Source organism: Parambassis ranga, chromosome 3 (genome assembly GCF_900634625.1).
Source record: "Parambassis ranga chromosome 3, fParRan2.1, whole genome shotgun sequence".
Classification (NCBI taxonomy): Eukaryota; Metazoa; Chordata; class Actinopteri; family Ambassidae; genus Parambassis; species Parambassis ranga.
Genome location: NC_041024.1, coordinates 14137063 through 14158382, shown reverse-complemented (window position 1 = coordinate 14158382; position 21320 = coordinate 14137063). Strand labels below are relative to the sequence as shown.

At 41.7% G+C, this 21320-nt stretch overlaps 2 protein-coding genes across 5 annotated transcripts; one reads left to right on the top strand and one right to left on the bottom strand.

Moving 5' to 3' along the window:
- The first annotated feature begins 3054 nt into the window (after positions 1 to 3054).
- Positions 3055 to 9707, top strand: wt1b (WT1 transcription factor b). Of its 2 annotated transcripts, none has more exons than XM_028402475.1 (9): positions 3055 to 3814; positions 5139 to 5261; positions 5746 to 5845; positions 7137 to 7217; positions 7861 to 7966; positions 8044 to 8191; positions 8263 to 8352; positions 8756 to 8839; positions 8989 to 9707. In XM_028402475.1, the coding sequence occupies exons 1-9, from the start codon at positions 3397 to 3399 to the stop codon at positions 9108 to 9110; spliced, it is 1272 nt and encodes a 423-aa protein (XP_028258276.1). In that variant the 5' UTR covers positions 3055 to 3396; the 3' UTR covers positions 9111 to 9707. The 2 variants fall into 2 exon arrangements, with proteins under 2 accessions (XP_028258276.1, XP_028258275.1); XM_028402474.1 differs by having other exon boundaries at positions 8756 to 8848.
- Positions 9708 to 15323: 5616 nt separating this feature from the next.
- On the bottom strand, positions 15324 to 21020 carry rcn1 (reticulocalbin 1, EF-hand calcium binding domain). Of its 3 annotated transcripts, none has more exons than XM_028401709.1 (7): positions 20908 to 21020; positions 20497 to 20726; positions 19596 to 19789; positions 18985 to 19163; positions 17050 to 17110; positions 16536 to 16735; positions 15324 to 16382 (listed from the first exon to the last, which is right to left on the bottom strand). In XM_028401709.1, the coding sequence occupies exons 2-7, from the start codon at positions 20715 to 20717 to the stop codon at positions 16275 to 16277; spliced, it is 963 nt and encodes a 320-aa protein (XP_028257510.1). In that variant the 5' UTR covers positions 20718 to 20726; positions 20908 to 21020; the 3' UTR covers positions 15324 to 16274. The 3 variants fall into 3 exon arrangements, with proteins under 3 accessions (XP_028257510.1, XP_028257509.1, XP_028257511.1); XM_028401708.1 differs by having other exon boundaries at positions 20895 to 21016; XM_028401710.1 differs by having other exon boundaries at positions 20497 to 20721; positions 20908 to 21016.
- Positions 21021 to 21320: the final 300 nt, after the last annotated feature.

Sequence of the window (21320 nt, the reverse complement as noted above, 5' to 3'; positions counted from 1 at the left end):
TGAAGTTAAAATGAAAGAAGAATTAATAAATAGCTTTGCACCCTACAGAAGTGGAACGGCACACTCTCTCTGTGAAATTCTCAAGTATGCCCTTTAAAGCTTAAAGCAATTATTAGCATAGTCAGATTTAGTTACTTCATAGAAAAGTAGTGTGTTCCAAACAGACAGGCAAACGTTGTTCAGCCTGCATTTGTTTTAAATAGTAACATTTCCTTGACGCCAGCGGGCAGAGATTGGGGAAATGATGAAACATTGCTACGTAATGTTGTTGGGTTTGTTATCATGACTTGTTTCCATGCCCACAAAGAGAAGTGTTTCTTTATGGCATTGTCAGCACATCAAAACAACACCTGTTGCTCTTTGGCAGTCTTTTCTTGCAGGATGTTTTTGAGCTCGTATCACAGCTGTTTTAATGCTGATTACCAATATTTTTAAAAAAGTTAATAAATCATGTATTTTTAAATCATCCATGCTCTTGATTTAAAATGAAACTGCATGAATACATGTCCATCTTCAGATGCAGTAGCAGGAATACAGATGTTTATTAAAGTGGAAAAAGTCATTTATTCTTCATGTGTCCTGCCAGGTCACATAGCTGTGTAGTTTATCATGCATCTCCCCGGCTGAGTTCTTCTCCAATTCCCTCTTAGTCATCACGCTGTAGAAAGCTCCAGTCTTATGTATTTCTTGTTAAGGGTCAGAGGCAATATTGACCATTTCCCTACATCTGCACAGTGATGTTGTTTTAAACCCTGAGTTAACCAGAGATTGATCTGAAGAATGGTTGTATTTGGGGACTGCCATCCGTCATAGGGGCTGAAAGGGTTGTTTTCACCCGACCCTGTCACCTTTGATGAATCCTCACTAAAGACTTCACTGAAGGCTCAGCCAGCATTTGCCTTGGCTCAGAGGCTCAGCATTTCCTCTCCCCCTCTCTCTCTCTCTCTATCTCTCTCTCTGATTTTGGCAAGATACTTTTAATTGTGCTGCAACCTTTTGCCCATGAAGTACATAAGTTTAGATGGGTTTGTTTGTGATGGGTGGAACTCAGAAGATTTTTTTGAAACTGTTTTTGGATGATGGAAATGAATTTTCTTCGTTACTATTTTAGAGCCAGCTACAGTATGTGGACTTCCTCTGAATGTCAGGGTGTTCCTCAGGGATATGGGTCTGCCTTTTGCACTTGTATTTCCAAGAATAGAGTAAGGCAGGGAGCACGTAATCCTTTGCATGACCACAAAACACCCAGATGAATCCATTCAGCATTTAGAGGCATTTTCAAGGTTATGGTTCATTAGACATTAGATATGCTCAGATAATTTGTTTAAGTTTACAACAGTCAACACAAAAAATTAATCATAGAAATCAAATTCTTATGTAACTTTACAGGAAGATGGTTTGCACCAGCAATCCTGCAAGACCTCCTTAAACAGAACTTAAGTTGTGCAAAGGAATGAACGGGTATACTGAAGGACAAACGAGCAACATTTTACAGTGATGACTGATGACACTATAATGCCTCCTCGGCAGTTTGCAGAGGGACTTCTCTCTCACCCCTCTGTTTATCCTTCATTTTGCCCATTTCACTGTCCCTCCCCCCACACACCCACCACTTTCTTAAAGTTGATTTAGGGGTCAGCAACTTTTGCTGGAATCCTAAACTATATTCCAGATGGTGACAACAGAAACTGATTAATACTCTTCACCTTTTCAGCAACATTTCTATCTTTAATTTGCAGTGTAGCTTTTAAATAAGCCAGTGATTATATAAAATTAATTAAGCAACTTTCTCATACAGGAGTTTAAACAGAGAAAGCTGGTGGTCATGATAACAGACTTTCACTACACAATTACCATGGAAGAGAGAAGATACTGTGCTGCTGATGTAACAGTTATTTAATGTGATGCTTTCTCTCTGCTGTGGTGAAACCTGCAGGATGATGGAGGGCAAAGATGGAGAAGCAGGTTGATAGTGCTGCAGGTTTCCATCACACGTCTAAACACGCTGTCTTTTTTTATCTGTCAATACTTCTTTCTAGTTTTTGTTCTTATCAACAACCTCTGGAGTAAAATATGTATTTTTGTTTATTGAGACTAGAAGTAGAAGTATACAATATGTCACATGAGGTAGTAAAGGGTAATGTTCAACAAATGCAGGTAGTCAAATAAAACTTCATAAACATGTTAAGATCTTAATTATGGGATATCATTTTAGACTCTTTATTAATCCAGTGTGTGATCAGCATCTAGTTTTATTGATTTATGTTTAAAAGAAAATCTAATAGTGAAAAATACCTTGTGGTAGTAAAGTTTCAGTTTATTGTTATGGGTCAACTTCTATTTAACTCACTGTTACGCTCAATGAATCCAGCAGTGTTTTCTCTTAAAAAAAAGATTTGCGACTCCGTCAAGCTTTCACAAAAAGGAGGAACCCTAGCGCTGATCTGACAAATATTATAACGTTAAAAGATCCACAGCAGCTGTCTTGATTTTTAAAAGCATATTAAAGGTCCTGCATTCCTGTGTAGTTCTATGTTGAGCTTAAGACACACACAACTCCCCTTCTACCCTATATATAAATAATTATCCTTTTGTGTGATGTGGCCGTACTCCAGGCTCCCTCATGTAGTTTATGTGAGCTACTTTTAGAAAAACAGTACTACAAGATTGTATATGTCATTAACATCTGTTTATTTAACTTTTGTTTTCCTTCAGTCACACATTCAGATCTCAAGTGTTGTTTGATGCAAGGTGGAGGTGAAAACTTTTACATCTCCATTTATTTTAAATTGATATGTGTCCAAACATATTCATTAGCATCATACTCACTCATGGAGTGGCTGGCCCTCATTGTCAAAGGACACACACTTCTCTCCCTCTTCAACACACACTCTCATCCCATCTAAACACTTAAGAACAAAGAGTGAAAAGCAACACCCTCTCATGCAAATGTGAGGTTAGTCAGAATCTTGCTGTCTGTGACCGGGGCAAAGCAAAGGAGTCATCTTCTTCTCAGCCTCTCTTGCTCCTCCCCTTTCAGTGAGTTATGCTGTATTTCAGCTTTCAGGAGAACAAGAAAAGCCAGACATTATTCAGACAGAGGAACAAGGCACTGTTAACCTCACTGGCTTTCAGTCTACATCCAGAGCAGCCACCCTGGGAGCTTCAGATTTGTCATCTAAATTTTCATCATCGGTCTGTAAATCTCAGTGTTCATGCAAGAGAGAAAAGATGGCTCCTATAGCCCAGTGCTGAGCGCTGATGTTTGTTTCTGCTAAGGCGGTTTACTCCTCACTTCAAGAAGTGTTTTTGTCAAAGGAGTTTGTTGCTGTGTGATGTTTTAATTTCCCAGCTGGAATACCATCACTTTGATTTTAGTCTTGAACCACCTTCACAATGCTGACTGAACCATGTGGAGCCATGTCAGTGGGGTCAGATGTTCGCGATCTGACCCTCTTACCACCAGCACCCCCCGTGCCATCCTTACCAGGAGCTGGTGGAGGCTGCGGGATGTCTGTTGGTGGTGGCCAGTGGACACAACTGCTGGACATCCACCCTGGCTCTCCCTACAGCTCTTTGCCCTCCCACCATTCTCTCATCAAGCAGGAGCCAGGCTGGGGAACCGCTGACCCAATAGAGGACCCTAACTGTGGACTCGGGGCCTTCACACTACACTTCTCTGGCCAATTTTCGGGCTCAGGCCCCTGTCGGGTTGGGGCCTTCGGGGAGCCAACAGCAAATCAGCCAAGGATGTTTCCAAGTGGAGCCTACCTGCCTCCATGTGTGGACAGCCCTCCTGCATCCAGGAACCAGGGTAAGCATCCTCAGTCCCACATCTGACTTCACTCTTGCACTTAAAACTATTCAAATTCAAAGAGCAGTTATTATCCACCACACCACTGAACTATTGTTCTTATACAAGCCAAGGCCTTTCACTTCCTGTAGAAATGTGTTCTTGATGTAACTCCAAGTTTAGGGATATTGTGTGTCAGCAGGATGTTGTGCTCAGTTCTGGGTCATTCTGAATCACAGCAACTGCAACACCAAGGCGTACATCAGTATGACGCTGTGTTGCACAAAAGTTATTAACTGTCATATATTAAATATGAAATGATAAGATGTGGAAATTAAATCTAATAAATTAAAATCAAAGCGAAGAACATTATAATGAACCAAAAACAGTCATGACGGAGTGTTAATAAATACATTTTAGTTTTAATGTTGTCATTTATTGTATTATTTTAATGGATTTATTAATTAATGGATAGAGATAGTTTTACCCTGACTGACTGTGAAGAGTCCCTCTGCAGCAAAAAGAAAAGGAAAAACATCAGAAGACTCAGAGGACTATCTTTAGAAGATCCCCAAAGCAACAAGAATTAAATGGAAAAACAGTCTGCAGTGATGAACTGTGAATCATGTGGATTAAAACAAAAACAATCCTAGACAAAAAAGACTAAATTTATACTTTTTTTTCATACTTTCATTTATCTTAAAATTGGATTCAAAGTTAGTGTAAACAGCGCTTGTGTCTTCTGTCTGCTTGTGTGTGTGTGTGTGTGTGTGCTTATTTGACTTGTTGCTTTTGATGAAGTGATGACATGTCTGCAAGCTGCACGGATTTAAACGCTTGTGAATACTTTTTCCCTGTAACTTTTTAGCATCTGTTGGCCTTAACTCAGGATACCACAGACTGTAAAATAAACACTGTGTATGTGTTTGTTCAGTATCAAGCATCTACTTTAAATGTGTGTTATAGAATACACCCACTTTTACTGTCTTTGCAGTCTAATAATGTTGTTTTTTTACAGAATGTAGCTCATCTCAGTCCATCTGTGTTGGGTTTGCCAGATTTCTTTTTCCACCTGCCATAAATATTGCAACCACAGAGCTGAAGATAGATGGAGGGAAAAATAATATGTTAGAAGGAGAGAGGATTTAGTAGTGTGATGAATGTCTCTCTGAGGTAACCCTGCCAGGCACTAAGAGCTACTATACCAGGGGGATACAGATAACTGACCAGATACTGAAGACTCAGCAAGCATCAGAATGTTACACTCATCTGTTAGATGGTGCTCTAATGACTTGAGCAGGCAAATCAGACTTTTATTTTATTTTGCCTCATTTTCTCCTGTCAGGTTTTGGAGGGGTTGGTTTAGACAGCAACCCCAGTTATGGCCACACTCCGTCTCACCACACCCCTCAGCTCTCCAGTCTGTCCTTCAAACACGAGGACGCGCTGTCACTGCCAAACAACATAGGTAGGTAACTGTCTGACGTGTTTTCACTAAATTGATTCGCAGACTGCGGGACTGTCATGTCACAGCAAGGTTATATAAGTAACCCATCATTTCTCAGATCACAAAAGAATCGTTGTTTTCCATTTTCCTTCCTCTCTCCCCATCTCTGTCTGCACACACACTCGTGTACGCGACATACATAAACACACTCTCCCTCTCGCTCTTTAAGCATACATATGGGTAATGACTGCAAATTATAACTTGAGGAAATAGCTTTATGTGACTCTGTTGGAATGTCAAATACTGTCTGGGGACCAATACACTATACGAACCTGAGAAGGACCAGTGTTTCTCATTGACCTGTTCTCTCTTTGAAGAGAGGAGCTTGTTTTTTTTTAATTCTCACAATTTATAGGTGAATCAAGCAGATAAATAACTGCATATAAATTAATTATGTCATTAGTGGTCCTTATTGTAAAACAATTTTGTATCTTCTGATATTCAGTTGACCAGCAGTATCTGGCGCCTAATCCAGTGTTTGGCTGTCACAGTCCTCCAGAAACATGTCCAAGCAACCAAACTCTGCTGCTGAAAAACTACAACAGGTACAATGACTTCCTCTCTGCATGCATTCTTTGCTGTTATATTTGACTCATTCTGCTTTGAATGCACACCTTCAACAAAATTTCACTTCTCCCAAAAGTTTTTGGACTCCTCACTCCTCACAATCAGTTAGATGTCAGATTCTTTCCACTCACACCTCCCGCAGCTTGCTTTCTTGCTGGTAATTTTTAGAAAGTGTGAACTCTCTCTGATCCCACATTGACCCCGGTGTTTGCCTCTACACTGTCTGGATTGTGAATCCTAATTTGTTCTGAGGTTAAGTGCTGCCCACTGGTGCTCAGCAGGCCAAAACAAACACTGAGTGATCTACTGCTGGAGTGCCTGAGTCCACCCTGAGGAAAAATGAGGAGAAAAGTAAAAGAGACGTGTTCACTGAGAGAAAGGGTTGGGAGAGGGGTGGGGTAGCTGATGTTAGAAATCTGTTTTTTGGAACTTAAAAATGGGCTTCCAACTTGTCTTCATTTTGATGCAAAACATCTCAAGGGGTAAATTAGTATGACATTCTTAAAATACCGAACTGCGATGTTGTTGGAAAAAAGGAACATGTGCAACCCAAATACTGGGACAGAAGCTGATAAGACGGGAGAAAACTGCACTGTTGTTAGAGCTCATGGCATGAACTGGAAACCCTCAACAAACAGTAACATGCACACCCACGCACACACTCATACACTAAGTGTATATATGTCAGATATCAGTGAGCCTTTCCACAGTTTTACATAGTTCAGAGCTGATTAGTGAGCCATCGCGATCCTTCCCTCAAGGACTTCTCAAGGAATGCCGTCCAAAATTCCTCTGAAACTGTTTCCCGCCGTTAATGATACTGAGGACAGGGTGATGTCATGCACCGGTCCATGGTGTACTAGGCACGGAGGCCCCCGCAGACAGCACAATCGCATCTTTGAATGTGTGTATGTGTGTGCACCACTATGATCTGCCAAGGTAAAGAATGGCCCAGTGCCTGTGATTTTTAATGAGGCTAGCATGGAGTGTGGTGGGTGGACAGGATGTGTTAATAGGGACATTTGGCGTTCCCCTGATAGAAATTTTCAAGAGAAAGGAAATGACAGAAGGAGTGCACAGTAATCTAAACATTGTCTGGGATCTTTTGTTAAAGTATCATTGTTTAAACAAATTGATAAAGAAAAAAAAAAGAAAGAAAAAAGTCCTACAATGAATCTGCAATAACCTGAAAGTTAAGCTTATGCTTTGTTTTCAAAATCAAATCAGACAAGATACCAAAATCAAAGATATCTGTCTTTGTGCTGACAGTGATAACCTGTACCAAATGGCATCTCAACTGGAGTGTGTAACATGGAATCAAATGAACACCCTGGCATCCTCCATGAAAAGGTGAGCTTTTTTATGAATATTATTATTGTCATTAGAAAATGTTGTACTTTTCATTCTTGACAATGTTAGTGCAGAGGAGGAGGAAAAGGAGGACCTGACCAGATGGCTGCTGGCTGAGAGCCGGGCACTGGAGGAAAACAGGACACAGAGAAAAGCATAATAATGTTTGTGCGTGTACTTCTGCAGCATGTTTTTTTGTAAAGTGAGGACAGGATGACTTGACCTTGCCTCTACAACAACTCAGAACCCCTAAAGCCTTATTGGCTTCCAATTTTTTAATCACTGTTAAAATCATCATTCCACATCAGATGTGAGGCTGCAAAACAAAACAAGTTGCTTTATCTGTTTTAAAATAATGTGTGGAGGTGGGTTCACACTGACCAAACATAATTCAAACTGTCTTTAATTCTGCTTCTCTGACTCGTGCACTAAACTATGTGACACCCTCTTTTCCTCACTCCTGTCAACAGTGAAAGGAGGACAGAATAAATAAATGTCTGAGATAATACCGCATGCTTTCAGGTCAAGGTTCTGTTAGAGTTTGCTATACAGCTGTGTGTGTAGAGAGAGTTTTATTTTCTGTTAAGTTCTCTCAGAGCACCATGTATTTACCTGCTTACCACCTCTGTGTTTTGATTCACAGTGGCCATGCATCCAGCTATGACAGTGACCCCACAGCCCCGCCTCCATCTGTGCTCGTCAGCACGCAGTACCACATACACACACATGGTGTCTTCAGAGGACTTCAGGTCAGTCAGAGTTCATCCAGTAAATAAATACACAAAATCATCTGCTCTGACATAAAGCCTTCTTCTCTCTCTTAAAGGATGTCAGACGGGTTCCCAGTATTCCTCCTCCAGTTGCGAGGTCTTCATCAGCCAGTGAGAAACGTCCCTTCATGTGCGCCTATCCCGGCTGCAGCAAGAGATACTTCAAACTGTCACACCTGCAGATGCATGGCCGCCAACACACAGGTAACACCGATGAATTGATTTGTACTCTCTTTGCTTGTGCTCAGATGATTATGATGCGATTTATCTTGCAGGAGAGAAGCCTTACCAGTGTGATTTCACAGACTGTGGCCGCAGGTTCTCTCGATCAGACCAGTTAAAGAGACACCAGCGCAGACACACAGGTACAGTGGTGTCACGTGTCATGACTCATGACTTCCATGAATTTGATGCTATACAATACTTCAGAACACAATGGGTTTTTATTGGCCAATTTGACCAATAAGTATGATTTAGTATTTGCTGGCACTGATAAGGAGGTAATAAACTGACAGATTATTGGATTTTTTAATACAGGCACCTACAGTACTTTTTATTTTAGAATAGAATGCTGTATAAAAGTCTGTACTTGAAGTGAAATAGTGAATTTGCTCACTTTTGAAAGTGATCACATCTCTGTGTTGAAACTGTAAAATCTCCCTTAGTGATGTCTTTTTGTTCTCAGACAGTGTTTGCACCATCTAGTCGTATGGTTAAACTTTTGACCCACACCACACCTTATCATTCATGTCTGCCATCTCTGTGTAGGAGTGAAGCCCTTTCAGTGTGAGACGTGTCAGAGAAAGTTTGCACGGTCAGATCATCTTAAGACACACACTCGGACTCATACAGGTAAAACAAGTGCGTATACTTTTATTTTCTACCTCTTCATACTCCTCCCAGTGAGATGGTCGTATTACAAGTGTTGACTTCACCCTAAAGCAATGCTTTTCTTCTTGTTTTGTTTTGTTTTTTTTCTTGTGTGTCCCCCTCCTTGTCAGGTGAGAAGCCCTTTACCTGCCGCTGGTCCAACTGTCAGAAGAAGTTTGCCCGCTCTGACGAGCTGGTGCGCCACCACAGCATGCACCAAAGGAACCTGACCAAGCTGCAGCCTGCCATCTGAGCTGCGAGTGGAGGAGGAGGAGGACAAAGAGGAAGGTGACAATATGTTGTGCCAGCTAGGAGAGAAAAATGCCTGGAGCCTGGTCAGCAGTTGTGGTGCCTTGCCAGACTCGCTGAGGTGGTGAGCACAGCTGACGCCCGCCTCAGCCAGACAGACAACGTCAGGAGAACAAACGCACTGATGATCCATGAGATCTTCAAGATGCACCTCAACTAGCACTTGTTCTGTTATGTGACTTTGAGAGGGTACAGTGCCACAGTAATTCTGAGCCAAGAAGATTTTTTTATGTGAGATAAGGAAAACATTGATACACTATTTTGTATATTTTAGTACGCTTGCACTGGCTTTTTGTTTTGCTGTTAAAATGATCTCACTTGGAAAATGTGCTGGACATTGTAAACTGGATTTAGGAAATGGACAATTTATGACTTTTTGTCTAATTTCAGAGATTTTTTGCTTCAAGGAATGTCAACATCTTAATATTCTTAAAATTATACATGATACTCACCCAACTGCTTTGTATATACATGGTGTATTTGCTCACCAGGTGTTCCTTTGATATTTTTCTATTTTCTTGTATAAAATCTTTATTCACAATGGTGTCAAGAGTAAAACTTGCTTGTGTGTGGGGTGTCAGGTTAAGAGGCCACCTATGAGAAGTGGTGGGGTAGGAGGAGTGACAGACAGTAAAACAGCACCCCTTGGTGACTCTGACAGGGTGCAGGTCTCCCCCTCCTAAATCACAGACACACATCTTCATAACTAGGAACATCTGGAGCCCAGTAAATCTCATTAGAAGAGACACATACCTCAGTGTCAGGCTGTACTCCACTGACTGCCCCTGTCTGCACAGACTGGGCCCCAAAATGCACACAAATCCCTATTGTAAATAACAGCCTCCAGTTTAGAGTTGAGCCACATGATGGCAGTATCAGCCTTTTGGGTTCAGCTGTGAGTGCTGCTTTGTCACTCATTTACTGCTCATACTTGTGTAGATTGTCCCTGCTCTTAGTGGCAGTGTGAGTATCCACAGTAAACGTGGCAATGTAAATGAAAGTGAGAAACAGAAAGGCATGTTCTGAGTATGCCCCATCAAATATACATGATGTGGATGGAGTTGTGTGTCAGATGGGATGATTCAGCTACAGCAGGTGTGTTAATAAAATATGACTGAATGTAGGCAGGAGGAGCTGCTGCATGGCTCTGTGGGCTAATGATGTCATATACCTGAAGAAGCAATGTAAACACAAACATGCAAGCATGATATATTTAGCTGTTGCCTCACACATGGAGACCACAGTCTGAAGCAGAGTGCATCGAAGCACAAATACAGTACAGCACACCTGCACTACTTCCTTCATTTCCGCAGCAGACCTTTACACTTGCCAACTAACTAAGATTAAAATGCCTTTCTCCTATTTCAGGGTCACTGACGGCTTATTTGAAGTGGTGATTCAGGTTGTTTTCCAATTCACATAATGGCTGTGAGGTAGTATCTCTGTGATGTTCTCCTCCTTAATCTAATGCACTTTGATTAAGAGGGGCTTCTCTTTGTTCTCTCTCTGCAGGGGCGTTGGGTAGCGGAGGAAGATCAGAGGGACAGCAGAGTTGAACATTTTACTCACTCCACTTCACTCTTAACTGCAGACTGCCTAGGCTGTGTGGAGCGTGAGGATCCCATGCTTTGAATGTCCTCCTCATTATAAACGCTGACCTCAACCCTACGCCGACTGACTGGATATGCTGTTTTTGAATGTGAAAGTTTCTGATTCTGGGAAGCTGTATAAGAGCCAATAACGCAATAAATGTATAAGAACTCAATCCTGCCAAACGTTGGCCCCAATCTGAATGCATGAACACACACACATATACATGTACACACACACATACTCACACGCACACACGCCACCAGATGCCCCCTCAGCTGTACTGCTGGCTGTTTGCCTTTAAGGGGTGTCAGCGTGGGTAATCTCAGGTGACGTACACCTGGTAATGCACAGCCCAAGACATCTGTAGGACAGCAGGCCTGCTAGCTTCACAGTCTCTGCTTGCACATGCAATGCCCCCCCCAAAGGTTTCTTTCTGAATGCAAGTGTGATATAACCTCACTGTCACAATAAGAGCTAAGAAAAAGGCACAAGTTCAAATCATTTTTTTTCTTCACACTTCAGAACTGAAGTGACAAATTAATGTTTAGTCAAATAATGAGTGATACAATTTTTGCTAAAGAACATTCACTAAAGTCCCAGGTGCATCTATGATCAGATTCCTCTTGTGATTCTTTGGGCCAAAAAGATGTTGTTTAACCTCAAGGAACTGGAAAGGTCAGTGCACATGTAGCACAGAGGCCTCTATGAGCCCCGAGGGATTGTTAACAAGGTCAAGGCCCCCGAGAGGAAACTTAACAGGGTTACCAGGAGGCCTGCATGCAAAAACGAAGCTGAACCAACAGGAGGCGCTGTCTGCGAATGTTCACATGTTAAGTGAAGCATGTTCTTAGTTGTATTCCCAGACAGCATTCCCCCTCCCCTCGGGCTAGCTCTGTTGTGCAGAGCTGCTGCTTCACAGTCTGAGGGGCCTAGGGGTTCTTGGGGGTATTCCCTGTGGTATAGTAGGGAGCCTGAGGGGCTCCGGTGTGTAGGAGCTTTGGGAATGCAGAGGCCTTGGGGGCCTGGAGCTCAGATGGGGCCTAGAGGGTAAACTTTCTCACTCAGGGAGCATAGATGGATCTGATACAGAAAGACAGCGAGGGGAAAACACCTTGAGAGGAGTCTGTTAGATATGCAGGCAGCAGCCGGAAAGATCCCATGAGGGTACACAGACACAGAAACACACATGCGTATGTATGCTTTAACCCAAAACCTATATGTGGGCCAGCAAACAGGGGCAATGAAGTAAGATTCCTCTCAAACATGGCATCTTTCATCTTCTCCTCTTTACTCCCTCCTGCTGTCTCCTCTGTTCCACAGGAAGATATTAACTCCTAACAGGATTAGATGTGTCTCTATCATGTGAGACACAAGATCACAAACCGAACTCAGGCTCCCCAGGGAACCATGGGATTGGAAAGGCCTCATCTCTGCCCTCTCTCTCCTCTCCTCCATCCCAAAGGTATCCAGATGCCAGGGCATGGGGAGAGAGAACCAGAGAAAGAGGGAGACAAATGTTGACAAATGGAGCGAAAGAGCCGTTTTGTCCAAAGATATCAAGTCTCACTGGGATATTATTGTCTCCACCCTCACTGTCATGAACTCCAAAACAGCTCAGCTGCTTCTTTTAATTATAACTTAAAAAGTTTCTCTCTGCATATATCATAATAATAATGCAGCAGCCTGTCACAATGAAGGGGTCAGTGAGGCAGCCATATAAAAACTGAATTGAAACTGAATTTGAGTCATCCTGACCTCAGTCCAGGACTCCCATTTATCCAGAGGCCGTTAGAATCACTCACCTACTCACTAGGTTTATGTTCCCTAAATTGAAATGTATCACACCTTATAGTCTTCTCTCTAATTGTGCAGTCATTAATGGCCGATTCCGTATCTGCACTATGTTGATGGGCACATAAAAACTCATGATGATAGAGTGCAGTTTTTAAAAAGAGTCTTGTTCTGTCTCACTAACACCACTAGGAGGAGTAAAGTCCTGTGGAGGATAAGGGGGGGGGGGTTCTTTCAAGCATCTTTGTTTAGAAGAAGGAAGGCAAGCAAAGCAAGAAGGAAAGGTCTGTGAGTCAAAGCCGTGGATTTTGACCGCCTGTCTATGTGTAATACTTTTTATGAGCCAAAACACTCAAACATTTAATGCTGAAAACTTTTAGTCAGACAGATAGTTCATTACATATAATTTCTAGGAGGAGAGTATTGTGTCAAGACAAAGTTCAACACTAATGTAGAACTGTACAGTTCATGTCCAATGTGTCACCATTTTTTTAGACTGCACAGTTTTAATGAATAGAGCTTAGAGTTGAGGAGTAGCAGTGATACTTCTAACCTAGATAACATAAGCAATAAATAACAAACATTATTAAATGTCAGGGAAAGAACATTTTCAGCTATAAATCCATAATTTGACCTCCAGTGATAAGAGGGGGAAAAGTTTTTTCTCCTTTAGCTGTCATGTTGAAGTATAACATCGTACAGATTGGTGAATATAAAACGCTTTGTCTAAAAAGCTCAATAATAAACAAATATAGTATGTTATTTGCTGCTATGCATGTTATTATATAATAGGCAGAAAGCTTGTTATGAAAGACTCGGCACAGAATGGGTCAGATGTCCCAAAGATTCTTACAAACATCACCCAGGGCTATAAATCCCCAGGGTGGAAGAAACAAACACAAGAGACAAGAGAGAAAGACGAGGGAGCACAGATATATTCAGATGAAAAAATAGGGCATTGTGATTATGAGAGTCAGAAAGAAGACGGGAGCTGAGGGGGATCTGGACGCGCTGTGTAGTTTGTGGTTTTAATTTTACTTTGTCTTTGCTGCTGTTAATTGCTGATATGGAAATTGAATTGAAGCTCTTTAAAGGGAGATTGTTGGTGGACAAAAATGATACTGGATAGAAGGAGGGGGTTGCTCATGGTTGTAGACATTAATATGCTGCACTTTATGACCCTCCTCTCCTAACGTCTCCACCCTGTTCTCACCCAGAGGGCTCATTATTATCAGAGGAGATGGGTTGATCTATGCAGACACTCATATGAAAGCCGTCTGAAGGCATTACCGTACACACACTCCCCCAGTTTGAATGATTAGGAACCTATCATAAACTGTTAAACATGGCCGCAAGGTCCATGTGCCCTCATCTTGTTTAGGCATTTAGTTCTTTTACATCCCCACTAATACTCCTCCACCTTCACTCACACATTGGCCCCAGCTCAGATACTCTATGACATATGACAAACCTCATATGCTCTCAGGAGGAAGTACACTAAGCAACTTCCCAATTATTCAAATATATGACCGACCCCCACAGTCTTTAGCAAAGCAGCAGAGAACCCATTGTCGAGAGCAAAAATAACCTACAGGCAACACCTCCAGTCTGAATGCTCTTCAGATCTGGAGCTTTCTGTCAGATAAACAAGGAAGAAATCTGAAAATAAATGTGTATTCTTGGATGACGCTGTGCAGCTAAGCAATGCCAGACTTCACAAAGTTATCCAAAAGTAATCTTATCTGATGGAGTTCTTCAAACATAAGTAAAAAAACTAAATATTTTCAAATAGCTTCACAGATGTCTGGTCTTGAAAGTGTTTGAAGAAGGTCCTACATTACAACAGAGTAACACAGCCCACACATACATAGCCCTCTCCCTTGTTCCTAATGAGCTTTATCGCATTGGTCCCGCTTGACTTGTCTTGCTAACTGGCACACATATATCCATATGTTCCACATGAGCAGGCAGAGGGGACAGGCTGGGTGGCAGGGACGCTTTCTCAGTTACATCTGAGAGTTTTACTGCAACAGCCAGCAGCAACAGCAAGTCAGCTTAACTCCATCTCTGCTGTGTAGACTGCAATTAGTCATGAGAAGTGTTAACAGCATCTGCTTGCTCCGGATGTTCAGTGAATCAAAAGTCAAATACCGACTTGAATATTTGAATGGCTTATGCCATTAGTTTTGGGCTATATGTATATGTGTAAATGACAGCGCATGTGGTATGCACATGCACAGACTAGTGTTAGAAGTACACACCAAAACAGTGGCGATGAACAACACTTTCTAACACTGTCCTTTCAGGTGAAAAGAAAGGTGAAGTCTGAAACCAGATTACAAGTATAATCTGTTGTGGGCTGGAGTCAGATTGCTACAGAAGCCTTTACTGATGTTCTCAGGGAGGGTTTCTAAAATGTTTTGATAATCTGACGTTAAGATTTTTATTTAACTTTTATACTGAACAACTGTAAAGAGGTCTGACATTACAAAAAGGTTTAACAGCACAGTACGATTTGCAGGAATCACATTCATCTATTTAGGTAAGGAAACGCTAACCTATTGGGACTTTAATTTATGGTTTTCTTTCATTATTAGATGACAACATAGACCTTATTGTGTCTGCAGAGTAAAGTGAAGCTACGTCTATCAGTCTGCTTATACAAAAACAGGCCTGTAATAACCTATATTTGAATGGGGACACAAGTACAAGAATCTTCAGTTTGATATTTGAGATGGCAGCACAAGAAAAAAAAACATGGAAACAAATAGGATGGATTTGAGTGACATTGTTGTTTTTATTGTTTGTGCTTATGGGGTGCAATGTTTATTACACCCATTAACAACAAGACCAGCTTCAGATGTTCACAGAGCACATGGCTGATATAATACACTGCAAGTAAAAAGAATGTACATTGTACATCTGATACAGAAGATGACCCTGGAGTGTAACGGGAAGCAAGGAGTCAAAAGACAAACATGTGTTCAAGCCAACAGGGTGCTCAAAAGTATTTAAGTTACACAGCTGTAAAACTGGTAAAATGTAACATCGGCATAGGAAAAAATATTTAACATGAGACAAGTTGCTGACTTTAAGTATACCAATAAATACATTTCAAACTATCAATAGAGGGAAAAACGTTGTTCACAGGCTATACTAAAACCAAACACGTGCAAAAACATCTCATTAAACATCAGTCTTTAAAGCACTTAATAAAACAGTTAAACTCATCAAAAGGCCAGAATGACTGTAAACAAAGAAACATCAAGGTGTTTTTCAAAAGACCTCTAGCTCTACACTGTATCTTTCAAACCTAAAGTTCGGAAGATGAATAAATATTCTGACCTGTGATTTCACATTAACATTGAGCTTCGACAGGTTTAATAAAGACTTTCTACACAAATCTCTGAGGCAGCAAAGCCAGTGAAGCGGCTGGAAGGCACCATTGATGGAACAGGAGTCCACTGGGTCTGACCTTGCTCCTGAATGTCAGGAACTGGATGTCAGGAATAAGACTGAAGCAGACCCTTAGACTCAGTGGTAGGACACACTCACCTGTCCTCTTATTTGGTAACTACAGTGTTGGGTTCAAGTCCAACATGGGTGACGTTCGTCCCACTATTAGGAGGGAAAAGGATGGCGCGGTGGTGGTGTTGGTGAGAGGATGTTCAACAACACTCCTCATACAGCAACAACACACACACACCTGAGCTGTGCTGAGAGCTCAGAGCTCATCGTGGTTCTTGGTGAGATCTTCTCCATAGTTGGTGGCCTGACTTCCCACAAACATGTTCCAGTTCTCAAGGATCTCCTCTTTGGTCAGCATTTGATCCTGATAAATATAGAAAAAAACAACAATTAAAATATGTGAATGAAATGGTAGATGGAAATCCTATTTAAAGCTATTTATTCCCTGTTTTCAGTGGAATATACAAAGGACATCTCCACAAAAGTCAGTAAATCACAACCATGCTGTACAGTGTACCTTGTCCTGGTCAGACTCATACAACAGATGTCTGGCCTCTGCCTGGGCATGATCATAGTCCTGTGGCATAATCCAGTGACGGATTTCATCCTGATCCATTTTCCCGTCTTTGTTCAAGTCTCGAAAATCCGAGAATTGTTCCCTCTCAGTCTTGACCCAGTCTGGTTCTGGACCCCCATCCTCATGTGCAAACATGTCCGCTTAAACAACAAAGAATCATATTCATTCATCAAATTAAATATGTATTTAACTTTTATACCCACATTTACTTACTACAATTTTTTAACAATTTTTTGAATTTTCACAAATCAGGACAAAATTCGAAAGGATTTGTTTCAAGTGTCCTTGGCTGTTTCAGTGTACATTTTCAGGAAAAGGTGAAAATATTTAAAGACCTCTGCTGGCATACTGCTGCTAACAGAGCCTTTTTCTCCAAGTACTTCATTCACATAACTCGATGTGATTTAATTTCTTTTAATTTGTACTTAGTAATTAGTCCATTGCTTGAACTCACCAATGTACTCGTCCTCGTCCACATGCCCATCGCTGTTCTTGTCAATGTCCTCCAGAGTTTCCTGCATTCAGAGTCAATGTTGTCAGTGAGGGGGTGCAGAAGGGTCAACAACAGTAGGACTTTCACTTTGAGAAAAATAAAACAGAAACACGTTGCCCCGGGCTCTATGAGTGAATGAATGTGGGTCAGTTTACAGCTTGGCTGGCGGGCTGACACAACAATTACGGACTGCCAATGAGAGCCAAACCCACTGCATTAAAACATGTTTTATACTTTTTTTAAGTAAAGATTTCGTGAAATGCTCAATTTAATTTGCCACTGACTAGTCCTCTCACTTCCTGAATATGACAGTGTGTGAATCTGACTAAATGGCAAACTGATCATTATCAAACTACTACACATGTACATGTACAGTAACTGCAACGCATCTAAGACTAACATATGCACACAGCTACAAACCCCCTCACATCACTGGATGCATCCTTTCCTGCAGGTGAGCTGCCCTCTCTGAACCTTGCTGAATGATTAATGGCCATGTAGCTTCTACTGTCTAATAGCTCACTAATAATAAACAAGAATGTCCATCCATCCATTTCCTATGGCCACTTAACCTGCGCATGGTTGCATGTAAACAAGACAAGACACTCACTGTGGTTAATATGGACATACTGAGAGAAGTGCGTTTTATATACAATACAGGGTTAGTTCACGGTTATGAAATATAGTATGTAATTAGGTCAATAATTGTGCATTACAACACACTGCTCATAGCACACAAGGCATTAAAAATATGTGCAGACATCACCCAAATGTAATGTCTTTGTGGTGAACTATGCAAATGCACTAAAGCCTTTCTGAACAATTATTCTAAAATATGGCATTTAAAAAAAAAGACAATGGCCTAACAACTGTGAATTTAGTTGATCAATTACATGAAATAATCTTGGACAGGTAATATTTTCTATAATCTGTTATTGTTTTATTTCACATCAGAAAACCATAGGGGAGTTGGTGTGTGATTTTTTTTAGCTGTCTGTGGACTGTAGTGAAAGTCTGTGGTCTGTGAGAGCAGACAGTGGCAACAGAAACAGATATCAGCAGGTAGAAATGTGACGCCGGATACTTAAACAGAGCTCTCTGTTATGTGAGGGAGAGTGTAGGTGTATAACTGGCACTTAGTGAGATGACTTCATGTTCCTGCCTGAACCTGCACAACAGGCTCCATTAGTTTTCTGTCCCAGTAGCCAACATGTCCTTTCTAAAGTGTCTCCTTGTGTTTCTCCTAAATCCCTGCACCATGAAGGACTCTCATTCTGCATGTGAAAGGTGTGTGCTATAGAAAACCAATATTTATATGTATGATCGCAAGTTTAATCTTTGACAATTATGTCAGAATTGGCCAGATTCACCACAATCAATTAAGATTTCATGAGCTGAACCATTCTTTGGTAACATTCAGCAACATCGTAAAAATGAGAGATTAATAATTAACTTTGTAAAATGGGTAGTACAACTTTTATGAACACAGCAGCATAGTGCTTCACTGCTAACATTTGCTACGTCAATGTTCCACGAAGCCAAATTTATATTTAAAGATTGAGTCTTAAATGGGACAGTCGTCGTCCCGCTGGACCTGTTCCAAAAAAAAAAATAAATACAGAAACTCAATCACTTCCATTTCCACCGAGTTACAACTTCATTAGGGAGTTATCCAAATGTAGCACATTTACTTAAGGAGAGGGATTAAACACCAGCTACAGAAACTCAAATCTGCCCCTGTAATTAAGTGATATTTCTTTTTCCACAGGCAAATTACAGAACTCCAACTGTAGGAAGTGTCATTTTCTTCCACTCTGACAGTGTACGTCCTGAATCAGATGGCAAACGAACTAACTATACTTAATTACCGTACTGTGTAGTTTACAAAAGTCTTACCAGAATCACAATATCTCTCATGTGTTCAAACTCCTCAGGGTGGAGAAAAGCTGTGAACTCTTCTCTGTCTGCCGTATGGTCACCGTTCATGTCAGCAGTTTTAAACCTCCTCTCATCACGAGGAAGCATCTTCTTAAAACTGAACTGGTCTGTGGCATCCTCAAACTCCTCAGGGTTAGCTGAAAGGATGCAGGGATAAAAATGGGATTATTAACAGCTCTGTATCACTTCAAAAGGAAAGTCTAAGGTTTTTTTTTGTTTTTAAATGGGGCTGGAGTATAGACCAGCACTTATGTTGTTGGTATGGATGTGCATGTGCATGCTAGTTCAGGGGGCAGTGATCTTAACACTGAAGCGAGATGCAAACATTACAATAGGCAAATCAATCAATCAATCAATCAGAATTGAATGAATGTGGCTTATATTGTAACTAATGCCTAAAATACATTGTGCTGCTGACTCCATCCAGAACATTTCACTGCTTCACCTCTAGGTTTGTACTTCAAACTGGGAGGTCAGTTACCACCTACACATGAACTATGGATAACGACACACACCTACACTCCATTCAAACTAAACTCTCCCTTTCATACTTTAAATAAAACACATACCGAGGTAGTATCCATATGTGGCTTGCTTGTACTCATCCCATGATATCTTGTTGTCTTTGTTCAAGTCATAATCTGTCCACACCTTTGCAACATTCTCATATACGTAACGTTTCTGAGCACGTTTTATCCAGGCCTTGAGCTCATCTGTGCTGATGTAGCCATCTGCGTTGGTGTCTATTCGGTCCACAATTTTACTGTGAGAGAAGAAAAGAGGTATCATTAATGGTGTTAAAAGTTAACACACAAAGAGCCATACTTGAAAAAAAAGCATATGTTCCTGACATTTGGGCTGGTAGATGTGGCATCAAAGAAATTACTCCGGAGGGAGGAGCAGGCAGGCAAACCCAATTTAGTGCAAACAGCAGTGGAGTATTCTTAGACGTGGGTTGCCACGTTGTGATGTTACAGGGGTCCTCCCACACCCAGCACCACAGGAAAACACAAATGTGTGTGACAAGCTTCCAACTTGTCAGGAGAGTCCATAAAGCGCGCACATAAGCAGAACCACGTGGCACATTTACACTGTGACAGAATCACACAGAGACTGATCCACTACCACCACCTCAAACTTCACTTACATCACTTACAAATTATTCTTTAATGACGATTTATAATTAAGGTCTTCGCTGAGCAATTAACTCCATAGGAGTGTGTGAGAATGGTGTCGGTGGCGCAATAATGCATGGTTTTATGTAGGTTCGCTGGCATGCACATCTTTCTCAGGCACATGTGTTCGTGTTGTTAAATTTTAATGTGCCTTGCCTGAATTGTTACACGCAACAAACTCCAGCAGCTGAGAGCGTGATTTACAAACACAAAAGCTCAACCCAGCCTGAGACAACAGCTCTGTCACAGAAAAATCAAAGCCAGCTCCTGTTTGCAGAGGTGAATTTCTCCTTACCTAAGCCTGTCCTTACTCTCCTCGGGGGTGAGCTGATCAAATGTTTTGGCCTCCTCTTTGCCCAGAAAGGCCTCATGGTCGTACTGGAAGCTCTTATTGTCTTCGTGGGCTTGCCTGCTCAGCTCTGGCTCATGACGAACTCTCTCTTTTCTTAGGGTCGGCTTTGCTTGCACCACGGTGGCGCACAGCAGCACCGCGCACACGAAGCTGAAGCCGGTCATCAGTCTGAACTGAAGCAGAGTCAAAATAACAGTTTCTACAGAGGCCTGGAACACCACAAGCCACAATAAGCAAGCGTCTGAGTAGCCCTGTTCACTGCTTTGGACCGCTACACAACGCCCCTCCTCTCCTCAGCAGCGGTGTGCGACAATATTGCAGCAAGCGTTCAATAACCAAACCTGCGAAGAGCACCTGCGCCGGCAGACAGGTCCACTGACACCCCACGGTCTTCGCTTGCACGGTTTTTAGGAATCTTGCGCCCTTTCCTGAGGGAATGGATGCAACCAAACCGGGATTTCCTGTCTCCTGACGCACAACCAATCACAGCGTACGCTTCACGCTTGGCCCAGCCTCGTCCAATTACAGCCGCCTAGCCATTGGTAGACCGGATGTCGTGAACAGTAGGGGGATTTAGGCGCCACGTTGCAGCCAACAGAGCTCAGACAGAGTGGAAACCTGTGTGTAAAAATGCGGTTTATACCCAAGTGTAATGTAATCATGTTCCTGCTCGTAGCAACATGCACTGCCGATGATAATGAGGGCGTGTGTGAGGACAGGTAGGTGGATTTAAGTCCCAGTGGCCCAAAGTATTCACCCAAATATGG

What these genes read in the sequence shown, in the direction of transcription:
- wt1b (XM_028402474.1), top strand. Translation starts at nt 3,397, where the DNA reads ATGCTGACTGAACCATGTGGAGCCATGTCAGTGGGGTCAGATGTTCGC. An exon ending in GTCACTGCCAAACAACATAG is followed by an intron (nt 5,262 to 5,745) that starts GTAGGTAACTGT and finishes TCTGATATTCAG; the next exon opens with TTGACCAGCAGTATCTGGCG. An exon ending in GTGTCTTCAGAGGACTTCAG is followed by an intron (nt 7,967 to 8,043) that starts GTCAGTCAGAGT and finishes TCTCTCTTAAAG; the next exon opens with GATGTCAGACGGGTTCCCAG.
- rcn1 (XM_028401709.1), bottom strand. Translation starts at nt 20,717, where the DNA reads ATGACCGGCTTCAGCTTCGTGTGCGCGGTGCTGCTGTGCGCCACCGTG. An exon ending in CACATATGGATACTACCTCG is followed by an intron (nt 19,164 to 19,595) that starts GTATGTGTTTTA and finishes GCATCCTTTCAG; the next exon opens with CTAACCCTGAGGAGTTTGAG. An exon ending in GGACGAGGACGAGTACATTG is followed by an intron (nt 16,736 to 17,049) that starts GTGAGTTCAAGC and finishes TTGTTGTTTAAG; the next exon opens with CGGACATGTTTGCACATGAG.